The sequence below is a fragment of the Vitis vinifera genome, chromosome 5, assembly GCF_030704535.1.
Source record: "Vitis vinifera cultivar Pinot Noir 40024 chromosome 5, ASM3070453v1".
In the NCBI taxonomy this organism is placed as follows: domain Eukaryota; kingdom Viridiplantae; phylum Streptophyta; class Magnoliopsida; order Vitales; family Vitaceae; genus Vitis; species Vitis vinifera.
This window is the reverse complement of record NC_081809.1, coordinates 11,606,234-11,632,446: the sequence shown is the minus strand read 5'-3', so window position 1 is coordinate 11,632,446 and position 26,213 is coordinate 11,606,234. Positions and strand designations below refer to the sequence as shown.

Sequence of the window (26,213 nt, the reverse complement as noted above, 5' to 3'; positions counted from 1 at the left end):
AAAAAATAGTGAAATCGAGGTGGTTGATTTATTTATTATTAAATTGATATATTTATTTTTATAAATTATAATTAAGATAAAAGAGATTAAATAAATGAAAATAATGAAATATTAAAAAATATCATAAAAGTAATAAAATAAAATAAAAATAAATAAAGATATGAACTTAAAAATAAATTAATTATCTTTATTTATTATTTAAAATTATTTTTGATTTTAAGTTTGAATAAGTTATTTTATTAAATATATTTTATTTACTTAATAATTTATTTTAAGTTATTACATTGGTTTACTAAACATTTAATATCTTAATCTAAAATATTATGAATGAATTTAAAAATTAATTTAATCGTACTCTAATTACAATGAAATACTTTAATAAAATCTATAAGATATATTTAATTATAAATATAAAAAAATCATCAAATATCAAGGAATTATATAAAAGATGAGCGAAATTGGCTTGATTTAAATTTTATCAATTAAGAAACTAGGAAACTGAAAATTGGATCAATAAAATTGATTTTTCAAATTTTCAAATAACCTACTTGAAAATTTTGATCAATTTTAATTGGATTACATCAATTCTATGGACTTATCTATTTTACTATATCCTTATCCCCATTAAAAGAATTTGTTTGGTTAAAACAATTCTAAAAAATAACTTTTTGTGACCGTTTTTGAAAACTGTTTTTTAGAGGAAAAAATTATTTGAAAACTTAAAATGTCCTTAATATATTTTTAATATTTTTAAATATATTCTTAAATAATTTTTATATTTAGTATTTTATTTTTAATTATTTTACATATTTGTACAATTATTTCTTAAAATAATTCTTAAAAACAAATAAAAATATAAAACAGATTTTAGTTGCTAAACATGATTTTTATATTTTTTGTTTTGAAGAACAAAAAATTATTTTAAAAAATAATTATCAAACACGCTCTAAGTTTTTCTTTTATATTTTGCAAAGTGTTTGTTGATATTGTAAGCATTTTGCTTACAAAATTTAAAAAATGTTTAGAATCACTCAAATAGTTCTTAATTTCTTGAAGTTTTTCTCATAATAAATTGTCAAAAATATTTATACTAGAAAAAACTTTTTAAAAGGAATAATAAATCAAAAGCATTGTTTGTCAAAATCATTTTAAAACTATTTTAAGAGCTTCTTTTACAGTAATTTTACAAAACATTTTTAGTATTTGAAAACTACTCTTTTAATAAAAAAATTTAAGTGGTTAGAATATTAGGAGTGTTCTCAAAAATCAATGTTAAGAGGATTCTAATTTATTTTATATTTTTATTAGCTTTCTAGTACGAAGTGTTTTTAGTTTTGAGAACTACTTTTTTAATAATTTTTTTTTAATATTAAAAATAGTAGAAATACTTTTTAAAATTATTACTAAAATATAGTTTTATGAGAGAGAGAGATGTTTTTAGTTTTGAGAACTACTCTTTTAATAATTTTTTTTTTTTTGAATATTAACAGAGAGGGGGGGGGGGGGGGGGGGGGGGGGGTGTTACACCGGTGGAAATTACTTCACAATAATGATTGTAGGAAAATGTCACTATCAAGTCAACATTAATCCTTATCCAAGCATTTTCCATTCCTTTTTCACAAAGCAACCTAACAAACCATGATTAAAACAAGCATATATTTTTTTATGCCATGTTCTTACATTGTTAGGTTGGAAGCTTCAAATTTAGGATAAATTTGAACCTTCTCTCTAATCAAATGTCCAAACTTTGGAAAATGATGTTATCATTTTCAATATTTTTATTTTTATTTTTTATAAAAAAAATAAATTAATAGATGGTTTCCTATGTCATCCATCCACATAAGTTCAAATGCAAAATTTGTAACATCATGATGATTACAAAGTTCAAAGACTAGTAATTATTTACATTCCATTGTGAAGAGAAAATGTAAAAAGAAAAAAAAAATATTAAAATCATTTTGTTTCGTTATAGCACATTAAAATCATTTTTAGATTAATTTTTAAATATGGTATTTATTTTTTAACTAAATATTTAACTTTTTCTATTTAAAGTAATTCGTTAATATTAATTAAAATAACTAAAGTGAATTTGATGTTGATATTAATAGATTGATTTAATTAGTTTGATTAATATCAATACGCTACTTTGAGTTGAATAGAAAAAATAAATTATTTTATTTTTTTTATTCAATCAAAAAATAAACATCAATTAAGAGTTTTTGTATTTATTAAAAAATATATATATATATATATGATTTAAAAATAATTTAATATAAAAATAAAAAATATTTCTTTTTATAAAAACTTTATTTTAATTTATATAAAAAAATGCTTTCATATTTAATAAAATAAAAAAATAAATTAATAATAAAGGATGGGAGGTGTGGCGTGCTATCAAATGACAGATCACGTGAAATAATTGTAGGGAGGGGGCCCTCCAAGGCTGTCTGGTGAGTGTATCTTGCCAAGGATGCCATGAATACATGAACAAAACAAAAGACATGTTCCTAATCTTCTTCTACATTCATCCCTCGTATCATCTCCACATGTGACACCCTCTATCACACCTCCACATGTTCCCTCTCTATGCATCTATTACCATATTTGCCAACTTTTATCATATCATAATCCACCCTTTTCCTATTATTTATTCTTACATGTATTTATTAGGTGGAGTAAATGAAAAGATTGACAAAAATCCCCTTGAATGTATTTTTGAAATCTTCATCTAGGTTTTCCAAATATGTTTCTTCTTTCTTTTTAAAAAATAAATAAATTATATTATAATATATAGTTGTGCTTCAAATATAACTTTTACTAACAAGCCTCCATCATTTCTTTTTCAACTTCTCATCATTTGGCTTAGAGCTTTATTTGAAGGTGGCTTTGGGAGTGTCAAAAGCAATTTTCTCAATACTTAAAAAAATGCTTCCATATTTTAAAATCTAAAAATTATTTGAATTAATTTTTGGATAATATTTAGTGGGTGGCTTTTTAAAATCATTTTTAATTATGTAATATGAAGATATAGTGAGAAAACATTTTTATATTTATATAATACTGGCCTAGTTGATTCTTATTAAAAGTTTTTATATTATTGACAAAAAATGTAGTAAACACATCAATCCAGAGTAAGTGTTTTTTATATTTAGAGGGTGTTTGGTAAAACGTAATACTTATTACTTAATGATTTAAATTAACTTTAAGTTAAATTATACTTAAGTAATTAACTTAAAACTTATTACTTAATTATTAGTTTAAGTATAAGATTGTTTGATAAAATTAATTTAAAATTTATTCTAAACCATCAAATTAACATATTTATTTTCATAAACTATAATTAGAGTAAAGGAAGTCACATGATAATGGAGGTTTGGAGTAACAAAAGAGATTGTAGTGGTAATTAAGATAAATAATGGTAAAATGGTAAAATGAAAATATGGACTTAAAAATAAGTTAATAGTTTTTACTTATTATTTAGAGTCGTTTTTTACTTTAAGTCATGTCATTAAATTGTTTTACAAAATATACTTAATTTATTTAATAATTTGAATTAATTTATTAAGTCACTTTAAGTTATTAAATCGGTTTATCAAACACATACTTTGTATTCAACTTTTTTTATTATTGTATTTCTTATCATTTTGGATGTTACTTTTTAAAAATAAATAAATAAATAAATAAAATTCTTTCTTCTTAGAAGCAGACATAATTGATCCTCATTTTCCATTAACATCTTAAATTATTATTAAGATTATTTTTCAGTAAAAAAATAAATAGAGAATGAAATAATAATTACAATTTGGTATTTTCTTTTAATTTCTCTTATCCTTTTTAATCTTTTTTTTTTCCCCTTCAAATCATTCCTTTTCGCCCCACTTCACCATTTTACCCATTACATCATGGGGTATTTTCGGTCTAATATCAGTAAGTTTTGAATTGCTAATTTAGAATTCCCTTTTCTAATTCCTTCCTTTTATTCTTTAAATATATATATATATATATATAATCTTTTCTTGGATTTTCTCTTTTAATTACTTTCTCCTTTTTCTTTTCTTTTTTCTTCTTTTCCTAAAATTTTCACTATCTTATTAACTTATTATTTTTTAACTTTTCAAAAGATATGTTATTTGGCATGTAGGACAAGTTAATCATATAATACATGTCATCATCTCCTAAGAAAGCTAATGACGGTGCAATAATCCAAGTCATCCATGGCCACGCATCCCTAATTGGGACCACCATCATGATGGCACATTAATTACAATTTGAGTCTCCTCATCATTATGATGATGAGATGACTATCAATAGTTTTCGTGCACTCTCACTCAACATAGGGATGAAGACACGCCACACCATTCTCTAACAGATGACCCATCATTAATACCAACTAGAATTATTAATCTATAATGTAAGAAAAATGAATGTCCATTTAATGAAATTTTCATTCTACTAGTATCAGAGAACCTTAAAGGTAGTATAATACCTTCCTCAAAAAAATTATAAAGGGATGCTAAGCTATCCATATAGAAGTAAGTGAAGAGACACATTCTATTTGTTGAAGAAACACATTCTATTTGTTGGTTGTTTGTGTAAGAATCATGGTTGACATAATCATCAAAGAGTGGTTAGCTTAACTAGCTCACTCCACTTTCTTACCATCTTCTTACAAGTCTATGCATGGGATCAATGGAGAACAACTTTGAGTCAACAAAGGTTGAAACGAATTTGCGTTGTATATGAGAATGAAAGTAAAGTCATTTGTCAGCCTTGGTCCAAACTCAAACCACTTCATAGTCATTTATGACTACCATTGCCAAGTGGATAAGCTTGATTATGCTTGGATAGTAGAACTTAGGTTGACCATGACATAATCAAAAGAGTGAAATAATGTACCTTGATTGATGAAAAAGACTAAATATTCTTTCTTTCTTTCTTTTGATTTGTGTGGGTTTAAGATTCAATTGGTGTGAGACTTGATTATATGAGGTTAGAGTACCTTTTACAAAAGCCTTCATGGTGTGCCACTTAAGTATGATGCACTTACTAGTTGTGCCACTTAACTTTGGCATACTAAAGAATGCACCAAGCCTTATTATCTCTTTTGACTAGTCTAAGTTGCAACACCTTTTTAAAATCACCAAAATGAAAATGAAAACAAAAACACTATCGAAGGGAAAACAAAAATTTAGAGAAAAGCCTTAATATGATATTTGCAACAAACTATAAGGTTCTTCCCCAATTTCAAACTTTTTGGTTGTTAGTTCTAGAGCCACAGTTTCCTTTGGAGATGAGATTCTTTCAATAAAAGAGCTTCAATCTTTCTCTATTTACCTTGAATTTGTTTCCATTTGAGATTTCGCAACTCCATTACCCCATTTATACTAGTACCTTGAGAAGAAGGAAAATGTCTCATGAAGTTTATCCCTTAACAATAAAAATTTTCTATGGTAGTGATAGGGTTTAAGGGCATTATGTTTTTACCTTTTGGCACCTTTCACAAACCTTGTAGTAAGCATATGCATCTCTAAAAATGTGTGGCTAGTATAATCCATCATGGAGAATTTTCAAAGTTGTTTTCTTTGCTAAAAAGTGCCCCTTCACTAGCTTTAGAGTCACACACAGATAGAATGTTTTTAATTTCCTTATTAGGCACACAACTTCTAATGATTTGGTTAGAAAAATATTTAAACTAGTATGGATCATTCTAATAAAAATTTCTAACATCACTTAAAACATCTTCTATCCACTAATGTCTAATGACTAAGCATTTTTCTTGATATAAAAAAATTCACAATATTTGTATACCAAAGTAAGGTCTTAATAGTCATTAAAGACTTATCTAGAAAGGCATTACTAATGTGCAAAGAATCAAGGGTAGCTCTAATCCTAGAAAAGTGATCTGCCACTATATTATCCACTCCATTTTTGTCTTTGATAAGCTGGTTAAATCCTTATAGTAAGAGTATTTGCCTTAACAATCTTGCTTTAGCATCTCTCTTGGTAAACATGTACTTTACTATGAAATGGTCAATAAAGAAAGTTGCTAATGAATCAATTAGATAATTCTTAAAATTCTCCAAGGCAATAACAACGGCTAGAAGCTCTTTTTTAGTGACTAAATAATTCTCTTAAGCTGCATTAAGAGTCTTACTAGCATAATGGATCATATGTGGGCCTCCATTTCTCCTTCATCATAGTAAAACTCCTACGACTTAATGACTCGCATCACACATTAATTCAAATGGAAAAGTTCGATAAGAAGGTCGCACTATCATGGTTGAAGTTAAACATTTTTTTTTACTTCTGGAAGGCTTCTTAAAAATTTTTGAATCCAGAAAAACTCTTTATCCTTATCCAAAAGCTCGCACAGGGGTCTAACAACATTGACAAAATCCTGAATAAATCTTCTATAATATCCATCATGTGTAAGAAATGATTTAATGTCCTTAATAGACTTTAGGGTAGGAAGGTTCCTATTGATGTTAGCCTTCTCTTTTACTACTTCAATTTCCTTTCTAGAGATGACAAGTCCTAACATTATTCTTAAAGGTACCATAAATTTATGTTTTTCCTAATTCAACACTAGGTTAGTCTCCTCACACTTGATTAAGCCTTTCTCAAGGTATTCCAAACAATCATTAAAAAAACTCCCATAAACTATTAGGTCGTCCATTAAAACTTCACAAAATCATTAATCATATACTAAAAAATACTTAACATGCACCTCTGAAGGGTGGTTGGAGCATTGCATAATCCAAATGACATTATTTTATAAGCAAATGTTCAAATAAGACAAGTAAATGTGGTCTTATCCTAATCTTCTAAAGTAATCTCTATTGGAAATAGCCTGAATACCCATCTAGAAAATAATAATGAGGGTGTCTAATTACATTTTCTATGATTTGGTCCAAGAAGGACAAGGGGAAAGGGTTTTTCCTAGTTGAAACATTCAACTTTCTTAAATCAATACAAACTCTCTAGCTTGAAGAAATCCTTGAATGGATCAATTCTCTTTGGTTGTTCCTCACTATATTAACTTTAGTCTTTTTTAGGACCACTTGAGTTGGGCTTACCCACTCATTGTTACATTGTTAGAGATAGCATGGATCATTCCAACATCTAATAGTCTTTTTATTTCTTTTGTGACTATTTTTTTTTAAGTTAGGGTTCAACCTCCTAAGTGGTGTTGAACTAGCTTTGCTCTATCTTCTAAGAAGACCTTGTAAGTGCATATTTAAGTTTGATTTATTTGAGATCAAATAAGGTTCATCCACTTGCTTTTCTATGTCTTTTTAATAACTCTATCAATTGTTTTTCCTATTCAACACCAAGAGTTGAAGATATTACCATAAGATTTTGATTATTTGCTTCTAAGCACACATACTTCAAAACTTTTGGAACAATTTTGAATTCAACTTTTAGTTCAGGGCTTAGTATAACTATTGGTTCCTTTAGTTTTAGTTCAAAGTTTTCATAATTTTGTTGCCATGTGTACCCTTAAATAGTACCAATATTAAAATGAGCTTCACAATTATTATCAATGATTTCTTCATCAATTTCTAGTTTTCTTCCAAATGATCTTACACTAAAGATTTTATTCGGAAACATTTTTCATTATGGACTCCTTTTGATTCAAAAGGTTGCTATATAAGCTTAAAAATATTTAGCTCAATCTTCATGTTGTCAAAAGTAAGTTTTATATGAGCATTCTTATAGCTAATTAAAGCATTTGAAGTAGACAAGAATGGTATTACCAGGATAATAGGAATGAGATTAGTTTTTTCCATGTCCTTAATGTCTAATACATTGAAGTCAACAGGGTATAAAATTTAATCTACCTGTATTAGCATGTCCTTCACTATAGCTTTGAGCATTTTAATGGATCTATTAGCTAATCATAAGGTCACAGATGTGGGCTTGAGGTATTCTAATAAGGCTTTCCTAATGTAATTTTGGTCGATGAAAATTGTGATATTTGTGTTAGGATAAAACCCTTAAAAGCATAACATGATGTAACAATAAATAGATTTATTTATTTATTATTATTTATAAAAGATTCCAATTTCTCATTTCTCTATCCTATTGATGCATTATTCATTTTGAGCATTAGGCTTTGCATCATTTGTGTTCCACAAGACTTGGATGTATTAGGAGTTGCATGAAAGATCCAAGTCATGGGTTCCTTACAAGTAGATGAGTAGTTTACAACTCGCTCATGGACTTAGGCAATCCATTTGAGACTATAGTGGATTACCTCCAAATTGGAGGGATGACTTGTTTTGATTATCAAGATAGGTTTCCCATAGTGAGTGCACTAGTATGTATAGTTACACATTGGATAAGACCTATGGTGACTCACAATATTGGTTATTGAGTAGTCATGACTTTACCTAACTACTATGTTGTATGAATTTTCAACCTTGAGAGAATATTGATCTAGTGCTAAGGTCTTTAGTGGCTTTGGCCAACGGGTGAGAACCTATGATGGTCATATATTCCTTATAGATTGGGTTGCTATTGATTAAGGCAAGTAACAATAGGTATTCTTAAAATAGACATCATGATATCTCATATGTTGGAAATAATGTGTCCCTTAGGGTGATCTAAGGGCATATGATCAAGAAAACTATGGTTATTTTATTTCCTTAAGTGAAACTTGACATATTTTCTTAGAGAGGTAAAGTATCTTCACTGATCACATAATAGGAGGATTTAAGGCTCAAGGATTATAATGGTAATCTTGAGAGATTGATATCATTCACCTCGTTAGATTATTAACATCAATTCATAGGGAACTTGCATACAATGGTTAGTAGGTCACAAACTCGAACATAGTATCTCGATTAAATATCATAGGATATTGGAATGTAGTTTACTCTCTATGGTGAGATGCTAAATCAACTTTAGAGTTGGATTTTAAGAGAGCAAATATTTTCTATGGGTCTTAGTAGTCTTTACTTGAGTTCATATTCCTAAGTGGCACATTATATAGGGGATATTTGGATTCTTTATTCATATGTGAGCATAAGGGTGTTTTGGTAAATACGTAAGGTTGCATAAGAGCTTATGAATGGTTTTTATAGATTGAGCTAATTAATGAATTAAGACCTAGTGAGCTAGATTAAATGATCTAAACCTAAGATGAACTCCTACCATTTAAGCCCATAGGTAAGCCTATGCCCCTTAGGGATTTTTTGCTATTTAATATTCAAGAGAGAGAAATTCTAGCTTTCACTCACCCTTTCCCAATTGAGAGGATTCCACCATCTTTAAGTGTCATGATCCAAGGGAAAAAGCCATTGGGCGAAAGATTGCAAGGTATTTGAGATCCATGCTTACTTCTTCAACAACTGGAATAGATATGGGAACATGTAGGTCATAAGTATCACTTTTATTCTCATGGATCTATGGTTTTAATAAGGGTTAATTGGTTAAAGGGGTCAAAATAACCCCCATATTTGCAAATATAACCCACCAGCCAAAAAGCAAAAAAATTGACCCGATTGAGACAAAAATGTCATTCTTATTTTTTCTCTCCAACACATACAACTTCTCATTTCCCTTTCCCCCCTCATTTTTCCCTTCAAGACAGCTTTCCCTTTCCCTTTGTTTTATAGTAGATTAGGTTCTAATTTTTTTATTCAGTCATTGGTTGCTCTTCTATCTCTTTTTCTGTGGAGATCAAGTTTAACTTCTTACCATTGTTTCATCTATTCTTCATTCTTGGTCATGAAAATATGAAAAAAATGTAAGCAGCCAACAATTTCTTTTTTATATTATCATTTTATTTCTTTCTGTTTCTTGAAAATTCAAAATCTCACTTCAACATTGTAGGTAAAAAAATAGAGACTCCATTATTAGTTCTGAACAAGTGAAAAGTCCGTTCAAATAATTTTCACCTGAACTTAACAGTAGTTGAGTTGCATTAACAAAGAACTTAACCACAATTAAGTTTACAGTCATAATTTTCACCTGAACTTCATAGTAGTTGAGTTGTATTAACAAAGAACTTAACCATAGTTAAGTTCACAGTAAGATATTTCACCTGAACTTAACAGTAGTTGAGTTTCATTAACAAAGAACTTAACCACATTTAATTTCACAGTCCGAATTTTCACCTGAACTTAATAATAGTTGAGTTCCATTAACAAAGAGCTTAACCATAGTTAAGTTCACAATCATTGTTTCACAATAGTTGGGATTTTTGCTCACTAGCTTTGCTTTCCTTTGCTTCACTTTCTACTGCTTCACTTTTTTCTTATGTTCGCAATTGGCATTTTTGCTTTTCGACACTTTTTAAAATCTTTTTATCCTATCACTCTTCAATGAACTCATTGTTTCCTTCGTGCTTGAAGATATATAATGTGAGATAACTTGAAAAAAATAGAATAACAATTTTTCCAAGGATTCGGAATGAAACAGAGGATTTCTAGGGTTTTTGAAGGAAATATGAGATTTTTGTTTTGTGCATCAAATGAAGATAATAAAATAGAAGAAAATAATGAAAGATGAGGACTCATTCTGTAAATGAAGCGGAAGAGGAGATGGCCTTTCCGTTTTATGCACCAAAAGAAGATAATGAAGTAGAAGAAGATGATGAGAGAAACTTTTTGGAAAATATGAGGAGTCGTTCTATAAATGAAGGAGAAGAAGAGAAGTTGTATGTGTTGTAGAGATAAAAAAAAGAAGGGCATTTTTGTCTCAACTGGGTCAACTTTTTTGCTTTTTGACTGGTGGGTTATATTTGCAAATATGGGAGTTATTTTGACCCCTTTAACCAATTAACCCTTTTAATAACTATTTGATTTAATTGCATAGATTTAGAATGTTAGATGGAGCCCTAGAAAGCATGACATGATGTAACAGTTTTAGATTCATTAATAAATTTATTTATTTATATTTTTTTTCCCTTTAGTATCTCATTTGCATTAATTGATTATTTGAGCATACATGTCCACTTCACTTGCATTGTACATGAATTAGGTGCATTAGGAGTTGCATAGAGGATGTGAGTCATGGGTTCCTTTCAAGATGATTAGTTGTTCACAATTGGTTCATGAAATTTGGTAATCTAGTAGAGACTATAGTACATTACCTCTTAATTAGAGGGATAACCTATCTTGGTCATTAGGATGGGTTTCCCATGGTGTTTGCATTAATGTGTATGGTTACACATTAGATAGAAATTACAGTGAATCATGATGTAAGGCTATCAATTGTCATGATTCACTAAACTACTTTACTGCATGAAATCTCAACCTTGAGAGAATATTGAGTCTATGTTAAAATCAATAAGAGACTATAACCTACGGGTGAGACTCTAATGTGGTCATATATCCTTATGGATTGGGTTATTGTTGATGAAAGCTAGTGACAATAAATATTCTCAATAGAGGCACCAAAGTATCTAATGGGATTGAGATAATATGTCCTATTGGGTGATCTAAAATGGAACATGTGATCAAGAAGACTATGGCCATAGCAATTCCTTCAATGAAATTTGACATTTTCTCCTTAGAGCTAAAGTATGTTAATTGATTACATGATTGGTGGATCTGTTACTCAAATATCATAGAGGTAATTTTGATAGGTTGATAGCACTACCATATTAAATTATGAACATTGGTTCACAGGGAGTCTATATGTAGTAGATAGTTGGACATGGACTGAAGCTTTGCCTCATTGTAATTACATAAGATACTATAGTGTAGTTGATTCTCTTTAGTGGAATGTTAAATCAACTTTAGAATTAGATTATGAGGGAGCCAATATTTTTTATGGGTCATAGTGGTCCCTTATTGAGCTCCTAGACCATGGTGGCACATTTGTTTTAAGGATTTTAGGTTTCAGGTTCATAAATGTGCATAAAGGCATTTTGGTAAAAGTGCAAGGTTGTATTAGATCTTATGAATTATCTTTCTAGATTGAATTAATTAATTAATTAGAGTCCAATAGGGTTAATTGATTAATTAGGATCTAGGTAAGCTAGATTAGGTGACCCAAGCTCAATTTGGGCTTAAGTTACTTAAGCCCACAATGAACCTTATAAATACCCCCTTAAGGATTATGATTCTAGACCTTTTGCCTATCTCTTCCAAAAAGCGTCTAGAGAGAAACCCTAGCCTTCCTCTAGAGAGAAAAACCTACTTTTTTTCTAGTGCCTAGACCCTTAGGAAGAAAATCAAGTGGAAGAATAGTGGGTAGATGAGTTTTATGATGTTTTCCACATCTTTATTAGCTTGAAATTGATTTCAGAATTTCCAAATCAAAGATATGATCTCTATACTCTCTAAATATATATATATATATATATTTTATAGCCATATTATTCCACTACAATAGATTTAAAGAACCCTAAAGTAGAAAGCATGTGTCATATTTGATCTAAGGCCATGGAATGGAGAAATCTGGAGTTCCCAACATAGGAAAGCCTAAGATAGTTTTTGCATGAACCCTAGTGATCCAAGGCCTCGAACAATTTTTCTTAGTCATTCCTATAAGTTGGGCACTCATGATCCTTATATTTCATGGAATTTTTTGTTTTGAAGAATAAAACTCACTTGTTTTGCCATAAACGCCTTTTTTTGAACATTTATCCCTCTTTTAATGGTACATAGATTTCAAAAGTTTGACATATGAGGGGATTTGTGTGGACCTGCATTTTTCATGTGTCCCCACTTGATGATAAGACTTGTTTTTTAATAAAAAAAAAATAATTTTTGTAAAAGATTGGAGTTGTCACTTATTTTTATTTATTTTTTAAAGAGAAAATAAAATATTAAAAAATGAATCCTTATTTGGAAAAACATGTCTTTGAAAACCCGAGTTCAACTTCAGGGGTCAAGTTACATATCAGGAAGGTACCATAAGGTAACACCCCTTTAAGCCTTAAAACATGTCTTTATTAAATAAATTGAAGTAATTATGACAATTGATTTGTACATTAGTGGATACCAAGAAAGTAATAACATGACAATGGTGATGATAAATAGAAACATATCCATAAAACATTCACACAAAGCATACATATAAAATGAAATCAAACAAACAGGAAAGAAAAGTGTGCATTTTAAAAACAAGTTAGGCACTTTCATAAAACAATAAAAGTTAGTTCAACAATTAATAACAATAAATATAAACAATCATATTAAAATCCCACATCATACATAACATGAATAAAATCCAATCAAAAATAAAAAGTGATAACAATGCATAAGCAATAATGAATTTAACATAGATACATCTATAAAGCATACTCAAATGAAATATATAAAAATAATATAAGGTCTCGTAAACGCAATGATTTTCCACCTGATGACTCCTTCTTGAGTTTAGGCACAGAGATAGTGGAGATCTCTAGGTTAGAGGCTAGGGTTCTCTCTCTTGATTGAAAGGAGAAAATGACAAGATTAAAACCTTAACCCTTAAGGTATTTATAGGCTTCTTATAAGGCTTAAGTGACTTAAGCCCACCTTAGGTTTGAGTCATTTAATCTAGCATAAAAGGTTGGTAATTGATTAATTAACCCAATTTAGTTTTAATTAATCAATTAGCCTAACTTAGAATACCTTTCACTAACTCTTGTGAAAACCTTGCGTATTTACCAAAACACCCTTATGCATATAAGTAAACCAAGAATCGATCTAACCCTCATAAACCATGTCATTAATGTATATAAGCTTAAGCGAGGACCACTAGGACCTATATGATAGTACTAACTCCTTTAGAATCCAATTTTAAAGTTGATTCAACATCCCACTATAAAGAGTCAATTACACTTCAGTACCTTACATATATTACAATAAGATACTAAGTGTTCAGGTCTATCTACTATATACAATCTCTCTATGAATTGATGTCTGTAATCAAACAAGGTGAAAGCTATTAGCCCATTAAGATTATCTCCACCATCCTTGAGTTACAAATCTTCCTATTATGTGATCAAATGACATATTCTAGCTCACAAAGAGTGTATGTCATCACACGTTTGTAAGATCACCTAAGAGGACACATAGTCTCAAAGTACATGAGATATCATGATGCCTCTTATAGACGCTCCATTTTGTCCTCTTAGCACATGTCCTATTAGGTGTTCTTTGAGTACTCCATAGTAGTTCCTTGATGGCCCATTACTACTCATACAACTTACATTTTTTAGTCATCTTAAAGACTCTAGTTGAAGGATTAATTTGGCCTCTCATTCTGACCATTGGTAACCTTGAGTTGGATCGAAGATTTTCCTTTTTCTTTTTAGAATAGCAGACTTAGACACATTTAGATGCAATTTTTGGGTAGTACACTTAAACCCTTTGTGATGCTTATCTAGGATAGCTCATTTAGGTAACACTTGGGCACACTTAGACCCATTTTAGACACATCCTAGGATACTTAAGAACTTTTTTGATCCCCAAGGCTCACTCTAAGCTCACCTAGTGATATTCCAATAATACCCATTATGGTGTCGAACATTTCATGATATTAGCAAATGGGTTGCCAAAGTGTTGTTCACATTTATGGTGAATACAAGCTTTATTGTTATATTCTCTACGAACATGGGCCTTGTTATATTCATCGCAAATCATGAGTGATTCAGTAGCCTAACTTACATAATTATGGTTACTCGATTGACTTCAATTAACCTTCTTAGTTATATGTGCCTAAAACTCCAAAAATAGAACATGCGAGGAGGAAAGAGGGATCTTCTTGGTCATAATTTGGCCAAAAAGCCATTAGCGCTTCTACTTTCACCTTTTATTCTCAATTCCATCCATATATATATATATATATTAATACTTTGTTCAATCCATATCAATTATATTTGACTTTATCGTGGAGGAGTCTAAAGAAATTTTGGGATCTAAAGGTGGTGGAAACATTGCTCAAGTTGGGGAGTACATCACACCAATAACATTATAACTCGGGATGTATGATTATATCTAAGTTTAATTATAACATTTCCATAGTTGAAGAGGCCTTTTTAAGGGAATGAATGAAAGAGGTAAGGTGAAATCTATGCCGTTACTAATCAAAATTTAAACGAACCTAGTATTAGTGGATCAAGCCCATTATAAAGGTTGTTATGTAAGTCACTAAATATAATTTCTAATATAACTTGAATGATTTGAACTAGAATTTACGTATTCAAATCCTCAGCGGCGGATTGGATTGAGTTACTTCCCCAAAGCCTGGTTTTCGTATTGAGCGGAAAGTCTCGCTACTCCAAGAAGAGCGGAAAGTCTTTCAGCGGGAATAAAAAATTAGTATGAGTTCCACACTTTATCTACCTTAATACACGTGGCAGCCTCTAAGAGCCCCACCCACTAAATATTTAGATCCAGGAGAGCGAGGGTGCAAGGGACACACTCCTCTCCATGCTGCACTCTCACGAATTCTGGAGTCATCGAATTGAAGATTCGCAAACTAAAAATTAGGGTTATGATAAATTGAATGAGAATGCATTTGTAAGAACAGTTTCAATTTTCCAAGAAGAAAAAAAGGAAAATTGAAAGAAAATGCAGAGGCAGGGACAGGTTCTTGATACATCAATTGTTTCAAGAAGGAAGCTTCCATTACTAGCTTTGGTAGATTCATTTCCTTGCTGTGCTATTCTATCCAGAAGAACCATTCCATCTTCACGTAAGTTCCCAATTATTTTTTCTTCATTTTTCTGGTTTGATTTTCTTATGGTTTCAAAGAATTGGAATTTGAGGTATTTGGGGTCAATTGAGCAGGAATCAGTTGATTGAAGTCTATCAATTATTGGTGTTTATGGCAGTTGTAGTGTACTTTTTGAATTAAGGTTTTGAGTTTTCTAGCTTGGGAGGTTTTAGAGGGAGTTGAATTTAATCTCGGTCAAAAGTACATCACTCTTCGGGTCCAAGTGGGTTTAAGGAATGAGTTCTTTGGCTTCGTTGGGTTTTCTTGGTGGTCATGGAGATGTATGAGAAGTGGTGGATAGAGTTGTTGGGGTCTGATGAAAGAGTTAGAATTGCATGCTTTTGTGTTGCCTTTGGATAAGAAAATGACCTTTGGTGCCTCAGATTCATTTGAGATTGCTAATTTATAAATGACCTTTGGATGTATTTTCTAGGATATTGTATCTTCCCTTTATTAAAGTTGTGGCTCTTCAGTACATTCTCATACTTGTAGATCTGAAGTGGTAAAAGACCAGTTTTTAATTGGTCTTGGATTGAATAATATCCAGGGTAAAAAATTCTGTCTGACCTGAATCTGAGCTGAACCGGAATTTCAAATGGGGATAAAAACTTGCCACCCTATTTGAGAGTCTGCTGCTATTTAGCCGCTTGTTGAAGTCTAGAATGTCTAAAATTTTATTGCTGGAATTTCTCACCTTGAAATTACTCTTATCACTTATAAGCACAGGCGACCAAAATCTTAAACAATTTTAACATAGGATAGACATTGTAAGGAACTACTGGTCCTAAATACCAACGATGTCTAATAATTAACTTTTAGAAGATCTTGAATTTGTGGTCAAAAGAATGTTGAACCCACTTAACCATAAGTCAAAAAAAGAGGGAGTTGTGCAAGTTTAAATGCTCAAAGAATTATAGAAGCAATAGGGGCTAATGGGAGAGCTGGTTGGGAATTAGCTTCTCTCATCCAATTACAATCTGAATAATCTCCTGCGATGTTCGAGGCTTCAGTGATGCTGGGAAGGGGAAGGCAGTTAAATCCCTAATCTGCTACCAAAAAGCTGTTTGGGTTTGCTTGCAAGAAACCAAATAGATTCTATGTCACTTTAGATGGTGAGAAGTCTTGGAGTGGGCAAGTTATTTGAGCGGAGCTCTTTAGATGCTAGGGGAGTAGCAGGAGATGTGGTCATATATCGGGATAATTGGGTTTTGGAGCTGGTAAGGATGAGGGTGTATCCTCCATTTATTGCTGATTTAAATGTTTTGAGGCTAACTTTATCTGGATGTTACCTGAGTTGTATACTTTAGTTTTAAGAAGGTAGCATGAAGCCTCTTGGAAGGGTTGGGGGATGTTAAGAGCTTCTTGGAAGATCCTTTGTGCATTTGGCAGGGGAGATGTGAGGGTGTGGGGAAGTCGGTTTAATGTGGTTAGATTCCCATCTACTAGGGTAGCCCAGTTGGTTAGGGCAAACACTCTAGTAGTAAGTGGCACATGGTTTTGGGTTCAAATCTTGCCATTGATGATACCTTGAATTTACCGAATACTGGTTGTTGCGGGGTAGTCAACACCTCAAGGTTTGGGTCCCCATGGAGAGTCTTAAAGGCTTGACAGTGGAATGTTCCTCGGTTATCAAAAAAAATAAAAAAATGTGGTTAGATTCCCACATGAAAGAAGAAATTGAAGTGGGTTTAATGTGGTTAGATTCCCGCATGAAAGAAGAAATTGCTTTCGATTTTGTATATTATAGTATTCTTTACTAACTTCATTGAAGAATTTAATTTGTTAGATTTTTGTTTTTGGAGGTAACTTTACTTGTGTGGTGGTGAGTTTTGTATCTTTTTGTTGAGATTTGACCACTTTCTAGTTTAGGAGATTAGGAGAGTCGATTATCAAATATGATGTGGTGCTTGTTGCCAGGATAGGTCTCTAATCTTTGGTTTTGTTGTATGATGGTGGAGTGAGAATAAGAGACACCATATTTCATTTAGAGACCATGTGACTAAAAATGTGCAAAGCTTGGAGATTTGCTTTTGTGGGGGTGTGGGTAGGGTAGGGTGGTTAATGTGGTTAGATTCTTGTATGAAAGAAGAAACTGTTCTAATTGTCTGTATGTAGGAGGTGCTTTATTTATTTCTTTGAGGAATTTAATTTGCTAGATCTTCCATTTTTAAGAGGTGAGTTGGTGTGGTGGTGATGTTGAGATTTGACTACTTTTTGTTTGGGGATTGGAGAGTTTCTCAAAAGTGATGTTGTGTCTATTGATGAGGTAGGACTCTTTGCTCATTCTTTTATTTTGTTGATGAAGATTAGGTGAGAATAGGAAGCACCCTATTTCATTTTCAGAACAAGTGGTTCAAAAACAATTTCAGAAGTTAGTGATGTGCTAAAGGATCAAGAGGATAAGATATGTTCTAAGGGTGGGTGGTTAATGTTAAATCTTTCTATTTCTCTTTGGAGTCTAATAGAGTTCTATTCTCTGCTAAGGGTGTTTATAGTTCTTGGGCTGCAAAAGTGGGTTTTTCTTCACTTGGATGCAATGGTGGAAAAAATTCTGACAATATACTGGCTCAAGAGAAAAGGGTGGTATCTAGGCAATTGGTGTTGCCTTTGTCCTGGGGAATCGACCAGCCACTTGTTAATATGTTGTGGTAAAGGTAGGAGGTTGTATCACTTGTCTTTATTTCTCTTATCCTTTCATGGTTGCTTTTTAGGTTTGAGCCAGAAGGTTTTATTAGAGTGGAATGTGGCTTTGTAGATAAGAAGCATAAGAAAGTTAAGATACAACTCTATTAATCTTGTTTTGAAACATTTGACAAGAGCAATAGTGGAACTTTTAAAAGCTTGGAGCATTTGGTTCTGTTGCTAAAGGAGTCTTTTATTATAATGTATACTAGGCTAACACCCTCGCTCATGTGCAAACCCATATGCAGTAGCAGTTATGGATTAAAGATAAATAGATGGGAGAATAAATGGTAAGAGAGACACAAACTCAAGACTATCATATAGTTGATACCATGCTAGGCTACTAATTGACTAAAAAGCTTAAATTGTTAGTATTATAACATGACATGGATTGTGGACTCAAATCCTAACAGTTTAAGCTTTTAGGAAAATTAGTTGTCTAACATGGTATAAGAGTTTTCAATATCTAGAGGTCTTGGGTTCAAGTCCTTTTCCATCTATTTATCTATCTAATTATTTGATCATAGTTGTGGTATTAGAACTTCGTTAGTAGGAGGTTATGAGGCTATTAGTTTAAATCTCATTGCATGTTTATTTTCTCAATTAGAGCACAATATATTTAAGCTTTTAGGAAAGTTGTTAACTTAACATGTTATTAGAGCTCTGGTTAGCTGGAGGTCTTAGGTTGAAGTCGTTGGCCGATCTATTTATTTGTCAAATTATTTGTAAGGATCATAGATGTGTGCTCACTTCCTTAAGCTTTTATGAAAATTGGTTATCTAATAGTTAGAAAATAAGGCCATAGTATATGCAAAACTAACCTTTTCTTTTCTTTTTGTTCTAGAAAGGCTGGGGGGCAATGATTTTTGTTCCTTGCTTTGATTTTATTAATTGGATGGGATCTTTTTAGAGTGTTGGTTTTGTCTTTTCTTATGCCTCTTGTGTACTCCTTTTCTACTTACGTTGCACCATTTTTCTCATTGCTTTTCTAAATAAGATTTCTTTGCCCGTAAAAAAATGCATAACAAAACTTTTACCAACTTTCTAAGGTTGCCTATAGAAAGGGGGGAATAAGAAATTATTAAGGTCAGCCATATGATTCCATTTTAGCTATTTAGTTTTAAGTAGAACAATGCTCTCTCCTAAATCCTTGAAATCATGTTTCTTCATATCGTGTTGACCACACTATTTACCTTGTCTTCAATTGCTGCTGCCTTTAACATCAGTGAATATATTCATTTTTATTCAATAATTTTTTTGTGTTCCTATTTTTTTTTATCAAAAACAAAGGATGCATTTATTAAGGTTAAAAAGAACTTTAGAAGGATGAGGGACCCTCCCCACAATTACAAAAGCCTAATCAAAATGTGATTGAACTTTAAAAATAGAGAGAAATATTTGGGGGAATAATTTTTGTGTATTGACCCAATATGAAATGCTTTACACAATTCCTACTTATAGGAAATACAAGGTATAATAATAGGAACTAAATAACTACTCTAGCTAACCTACAACCAAACTTTCGTAATTTACAGGAGTTGACTAATTTTATATTTGGAGGATAAAGCAACTAGCAAATCTCTAAGAATTCGGGTTGTTTTGATCCTTTTGTGGTATTTCTCCCCCTATTTGTGATACATCTATACTTGGCAATTGACTAGGATTTCCTTTATTTCCAATATCTTGAACAAATTGTCCTTGAGTTTTTGTTTTAGAAAGAATAGGAGAAAAAAAATGGGAGAAGTGGAATTGGGAAGAATTGAATTAGGTAGAGGAACAAAAATGTCCCAAAAATTGTCTTCTTATCTCTCTTTCTCTCCCTGAAGATAATTTTTGCTAAAGTAAGATTGATTTTCCAAAAAGGAGGCATCCATATTTACAGGGATTTTTCTGGTTTGAGGATTGTAACACTTGTATCCCTTTTTGTTTAGAGTATAACCCATGAATATACATTTTGCAACTCTAAAATCAAGTTTAGATTGAAATTTGTTGGGTATGTAAACAAATACTGTGCAGCTGAAAACTTTTAATGGCAAATCAAATTATATTCTAGATTCTGGAAAATTTTTTTTGAGGCGCTCTAAAGCTGTGATATATTTTAAAACTCGGGTAAGCATCCTCTTAATCAAATAGGATGCTGTTAAAACAGCTTCTCCCTATAAATAGTTTGGAACATGCATAGAAAACATTATGGCATGAGCCATTTCAAGTAAATGTTTATTTTTTCTCTTAGTAATTCCATTTTGTTGAGGAGTATCACAACATGTAGATTGATGTTGGATACCTTTCTTTCAAAAAATTTCCCAAGTATTCATTAAAATATTTTGTTCCATTATTAGAGTGAAACATACTAATTTTTGTTTGAAATTGATTTTCAACCATATTGTAAATATCTTTGAACAATTTTTCGACTTCAGATTTTTCACTCATTAAATATACCCAACATAACCAAGTGTGATTATCCGTAAAAGTCACAAACCATTTTTTTCTGGATAAAGTGGTAACCTTTGAAGGACGCTTCAAATTTCTCTCCTCAATTCTTCAGAAAATACTTCGCCAATTAGGGGAAGAGGTTGTCTACCTATTATTCTTCCCCTCAATCAAATTCAATGTTGGGCCCAACAAGAAACTTGAAGATGTGATTGTCCTCCACTATTTTCTTGTTGTGATTGTAGTCCTCTGTAGATTTCCATTCATAATTGAGCAAATCCAGGTCTTGCCACAACCATATCAGGGAATTGAAGTACTTTGTGACACTATCTTCTCCTTGTTGGATCCCACCAAGTTTCAATGTCAATTCATAAACCTAGGATTGATTACCCAGATCAAAGTACATCTGTTGATATTGTTCCAAAGTTCCTTAGTTATTGGATAGAAAATACAGTTGGAGTTAATGTCTTCATCCATGGAACTCACGAGCCATGTCATGTCCATGGAATTTTCTGCATCCCAATTCGCATAAGTTGGGCTCTCCTTTGCTGATACCTTCCTATCTCCAGTCAAATATTCGATTTTCCCTCTCCCTCGAATATACAATTGAATAGACTAAAACCAACTTAGAAAATTATCACCATTCAAATGGATAGTGGTGATCTGGACAGACTGTGAATCAGAATTGGAGGCTTGGTTTTCAATGTTTTTTGTCGAGTTAGTAAGAGAAGGAGGCTTTTGTGGAAAAAAGGGTATAGGTTGGCTAAGGAGGCTTTTGTGGACTAGGTCCTAGGGTTTCTTTTAGAAAGAGTCAATAATCAAATCCTTGGTCTAATATCATAAAAACAGAGAGAAATATTTGGAGGAATAATTTCTGTTCATTAACTCAATATTAAAATGCTTTACACGATTCCTTCTTATAGGAAATACAAGACAAAATAATGGGAACAAATAACTACTCTGGCTAACCTACAACCAAACTTTCCAAATTTATAGGAGTTGACTAATTCTATATTTATAGAATAAAATAGCTAGCAAATCTCTAAGAATTAGACAATATCCCAACAGGATCTTCTATTTTTCAAAAAACTCCACTATACAAGGAGTCTACACAAAAGGTTTAGACTACAAAATAATTTACAAAGATGCCATCTCCTCAAGTCCTAACTAAGCTCCTCTCAACCCTTTAGATTTGTACACCAAATGTCAATTGAGTTGAATAACATTGAGAGGAATGTCTTTAAAAGCCTTGGTGCAAGAGGCCTAGAAAGAGGAATAGAAGTGAAGTAAATCCCACAATTTCTCTAACGTTCTCCACTTATTCTAAAAAATTCTAGTATTTCTCTCTCCCCATACCATCCAAAGTGAATTGAACAAGCGATCTTCCAAATGGTTTTGCCTTTAATGGAGCTCTTCAAACCCTTATATGAAATGATTATCATATCGCAAATACTCTTGGGTGGAACCTAATCAATCTTGACTTATTTGAATAGACTTCATCAGAGCCCTAAAATTATCAGACAATGTAGAAATAGATGCTTAATTGACCCTCCACCTCCCTTATATAAAATGTACCAATTAGGACTAAGGGATTTGAAAGGTCTTATCAACTATAGCATGTCATTTGTATTTACCTTCTCGTGTGCCACTAACCAAGTAGAGATCTTGACCTTAGATGGGACTTCAGATTTTCATATAAATTTGGCTAGGGAGAAAGGAACTATATCTGATATATTGGACAAAGCCATGAAGAATGATTGAATAATCCTAACAAGGTTATTTATCAAAAAAAAAATAATCCTAACAAGGTCAATGATCTCTCGCATCTATGGTAGATAAAGACAAGTGTGCACAAGTGAGAGATGACTTGAGTATTTTCAAGTCCTCAGTCTCCAAATTTGTAAGTTTGCGACTGAAATTTTAGGATTCCTCTATTCATCCGTCTAAAATCTTTGTTCTGGCTGCACTGATAATTCCTTCTTGAACAACATGATTCAGAACTTTCAATTCCATAGGTTGAGCCCCCAATTTTATGATGAAATTTTCTTTCATAGACAAAGACATTAATTTACTTAAAACATTTTATTTTCTGTACTGTTGATTGAAATCAGCGAATTCATGAAACCAGTCACAGACAGTGAGGACAAGTTTAGATGAGTTATGAGTCAGTCTAGTACTGGAACTGTTTCTTGAAAAGACGTGTATATTTTCTAACACGTATCTCTGTTTTTGTGCTGTGATATCTTATCTATTTTTATATGTGCTTGTGGAGCAACATTAGGTAATTATTTGCCTGACTTGTTTATAGTGAGATGTAGAGATGTATCAAGGTTGAAGTCAGTATGTGGCACAATCAGAGCCCAAGCATCCAATGTAGGTATCGGATCTGGTGGCTATGAAGGAAAGGGAGAAAATGACAACCAAAAAATCTTTGTCAATGGTCCACCCAGCGACAGTTCATCTAACATGTGAGTGACAAATTGATTTTGATGGTACTAACTGATGCTATTTTTCATGTGGAATCAACTCCTAAGATGCATGTTGTTGGCATTAATAGTTTCAACATATGAACTTTAACTGCAATATAGTTTCTTTGATGCACAAATTTTGGCCTCAATGGATGTCAGTCAAGTTGAAAGACATACTCCAACATTTGCATGACTGAATGAAGGTGTGGATCTAAGAATTCTCTTAATTTAATCTTTTCAGTTTCTGATATAGAATTCCTTCCATTCTGATGAGGCAAGCTTAACCATGAAATTAGTTAAGTGAGCTTCATTTGTATAAATTAAAGAACTACTCTTCCTCCAGTTGCTCTGCTTGATTCTCTTGTAGAAATATAAGAATGTTAATTGGATAGTACTTCTCAGTCATGGTTCAAAGTCGCAGTCTCAGTCATTGACTCAAGAGGTCTTGAGGCACATCGGTCTCAGTATCTCAAATTGGTATCATCCGCTACGCATAATATATACAATTAAATATACTTTTTTTTATTATAAAATTGTAAGTTTAATTATATTTAATATGATTTAAATAAATATAAAAATATGTTTATGAGTTTTTAATATGAAAAGTTCTTTTATTTAATATCTTCATGTTAAATTTAATTAATTATAAACTTTTTCAATTGTTAATATTAAAAGTGACTGTTAATTTTTTTAGTAATATGCTATTTAAAAAAATTTAATTTATACAACTTATTTAATTGTATTAAAAAAGTTAATAATTTATTTAAAATATAATTAAATTAAATTCTTATAAATTATATTTACATTTCTATTTATCTTATTATATCAATACCCATGGTATAAATACCACTATGTTCATTACCCATTTTATAAATACCTGAACATCCATGAGTAAACCCATTACCTCATTACCTGATACCCATTTCTCTTTCAAACCTTTTTTTTTTCTTTCTCTAACAATTGGGTGAATGGGAATAAAACCATCCTCTCCATCCTCTTTCGCTCTTTCAAACCCCTTTTTTTTCTCTACCAATGTGTGAATGGGAATAAAGCCTTCCTCCCTGTCCTCTTCTTATCTTTCAAACCCATTTTTTTTTCTTTGCAACTAGGTGAATGGGAATAAAACCATCATCCCCGTCCTCTTCTTCTCTTTCAACACATTTTTTTTTCTTTCTCTGCAATTGGGTGAATGGGAATAAAACCATCTGCGATTGATTCTCCTCTAGGCTCAAGTTCCAGGCTGCTTCTCATTACGAATCGATCCAGACCATCTCTGAGTCAAACTCGGATATCAGTTTCGTAGCAGGCTTGGCCAAGGCGGATATGACTCAGCCGATACTTCGAACCCTGTTCTCAGCCCTTTCCTTTGTCTGAAAGTTACATTCGTCTAAACCACAAGAACATCAGAGAATAATTTTCTTGACAAGAACAACTTTATTACTACTTAAAGCCTAGTTGTAAGTTTATTCAGATAAAAGGTTTAAGTTTTAGTTTGAATTTACAATGAGAACCTGTTTTAATACCCACAAACCATTCCTTTCTTCAACTTCTTTTACTGGTGGAATGATTTATATGGTATGTAATTCAATGCATTTGAAGTCATCGTATGTTTAACTACTTATGTCATGACACTAACTTCTTGATTTAGTCCAAACTCAAGATATATACTTTTGTGATTTGGCAGTGAGAAACCTCCCGATCGAATTCCTTATCCTCTCTCTATAGCTATTGTGTTATTTGGATGTGCCTTAGTATTTTCACTGATTATCTTTACGAAAGGAGGACCTTCATCACTTTTAGCTGCAATTGCAAAGTCGGGCTTCACTGCTGCATTCACATTGATATTTGTTTCTGAAATTGGAGATAAGGTAACTAATCTACCAGTGCCAAATGCTTATTTTCTGTTGTGCTTTTAAATTCAATTCACCGGAAACTATTTATAGATGTGCATGAGTCTTTGATGGTTAGTTCATTTTTGTTTTGACCTCTAGTTCACTTTCTTTATCTATTGCCATTTGAAACTATCAATAAATTGCTTGCTTAGCTTGACTACTTCAGGATGTTTTATTTCTTGCCTTTTTCTGTTTGTATTTGGTAGGTTTGTCATTATTGTTAAACTATCATTGGATCCTAAAGGGGGATGGGCGGTGTCAAGCTAACACTTGCCCTCATTATGACCCCTTTTTACATGTGGACAGGCAGACAAACTAAGAGACAGTGGATGGACAAATGAAGAAAAAATAAATGTTGCTAGGGAGGTTTGACCCCAAAAGCTCTAGGAACCAGAGCTTTGATTCCATGTGAGGTCAGCAGTAAAAGACTTTAGACAGAAAAATGAGAGAAGTAGAAGAATGAAAGAGATAACAACAAACACACCACCCTAACACTTCCTCCCCCATCTCTATACTGTTAATAATTCTAAAAGACTATGCACCCTTGTTACATATAGAAGTTATAACATTCCCCCAGAAATGGAACAAATCAGGACCAGCAATTTTTCCTTCAGTCATTTTCTTTTCTTACCTCAAATAAACTTTTTTTTTCCATTGGGTTGATGTACTGAAGTTATTATAAATACTTAAGGTTTTAAACAATAGCTAGGTGGATAAATGAGGTTTGGTTCTTTCAGTGAAAGATGCATTATCCAGAAACCATGAGTAATATGTACAATATTTCAATGAGGACAAGTAAAATGCCTATTGTAACAGATGGATATTGCTTAAAGGGGTAGTACAAATCATTAGTGCTTTACCAAACAATAGGATTTGCATTCAAGTTTAAATGGAAGTATGTGAATCTAATTCTTAGTGATTGAATTTTGAAGAGTGGACCAAGTCCATGGGCAAGGCAACACAGACAAACAAACACTCCGTGTCACTTTTATGAAGTATATTTCCCAACTCAGATGAAAGCAAGTTGTGAAACTCGACTCACAACTCAATCTTCTAATGTGGCACTAATACCACAAAACCA

At 31.7% G+C, this 26,213-nt stretch overlaps 1 protein-coding gene across 1 annotated transcript in view; it reads left to right on the top strand.

The window, feature by feature from the left end:
- Nucleotides 1-15,302: 15,302 nt before the first annotated feature.
- The window catches only part of LOC100256177 (protein PAM71-homolog, chloroplastic), a 28,924-nt gene continuing 18,013 nt past the window's right edge, over nucleotides 15,303-26,213 (top strand). Inside the window, exons 1-3 of the mRNA XM_002285584.5 lie at nucleotides 15,303-15,639; nucleotides 23,081-23,240; nucleotides 24,925-25,108. Of these exons, the coding sequence (XP_002285620.1) occupies nucleotides 15,516-15,639; nucleotides 23,081-23,240; nucleotides 24,925-25,108 (468 nt within the window). The 5' untranslated portion in view covers nucleotides 15,303-15,515. The remainder of the gene's footprint in view (nucleotides 15,640-23,080; nucleotides 23,241-24,924; nucleotides 25,109-26,213) is intronic.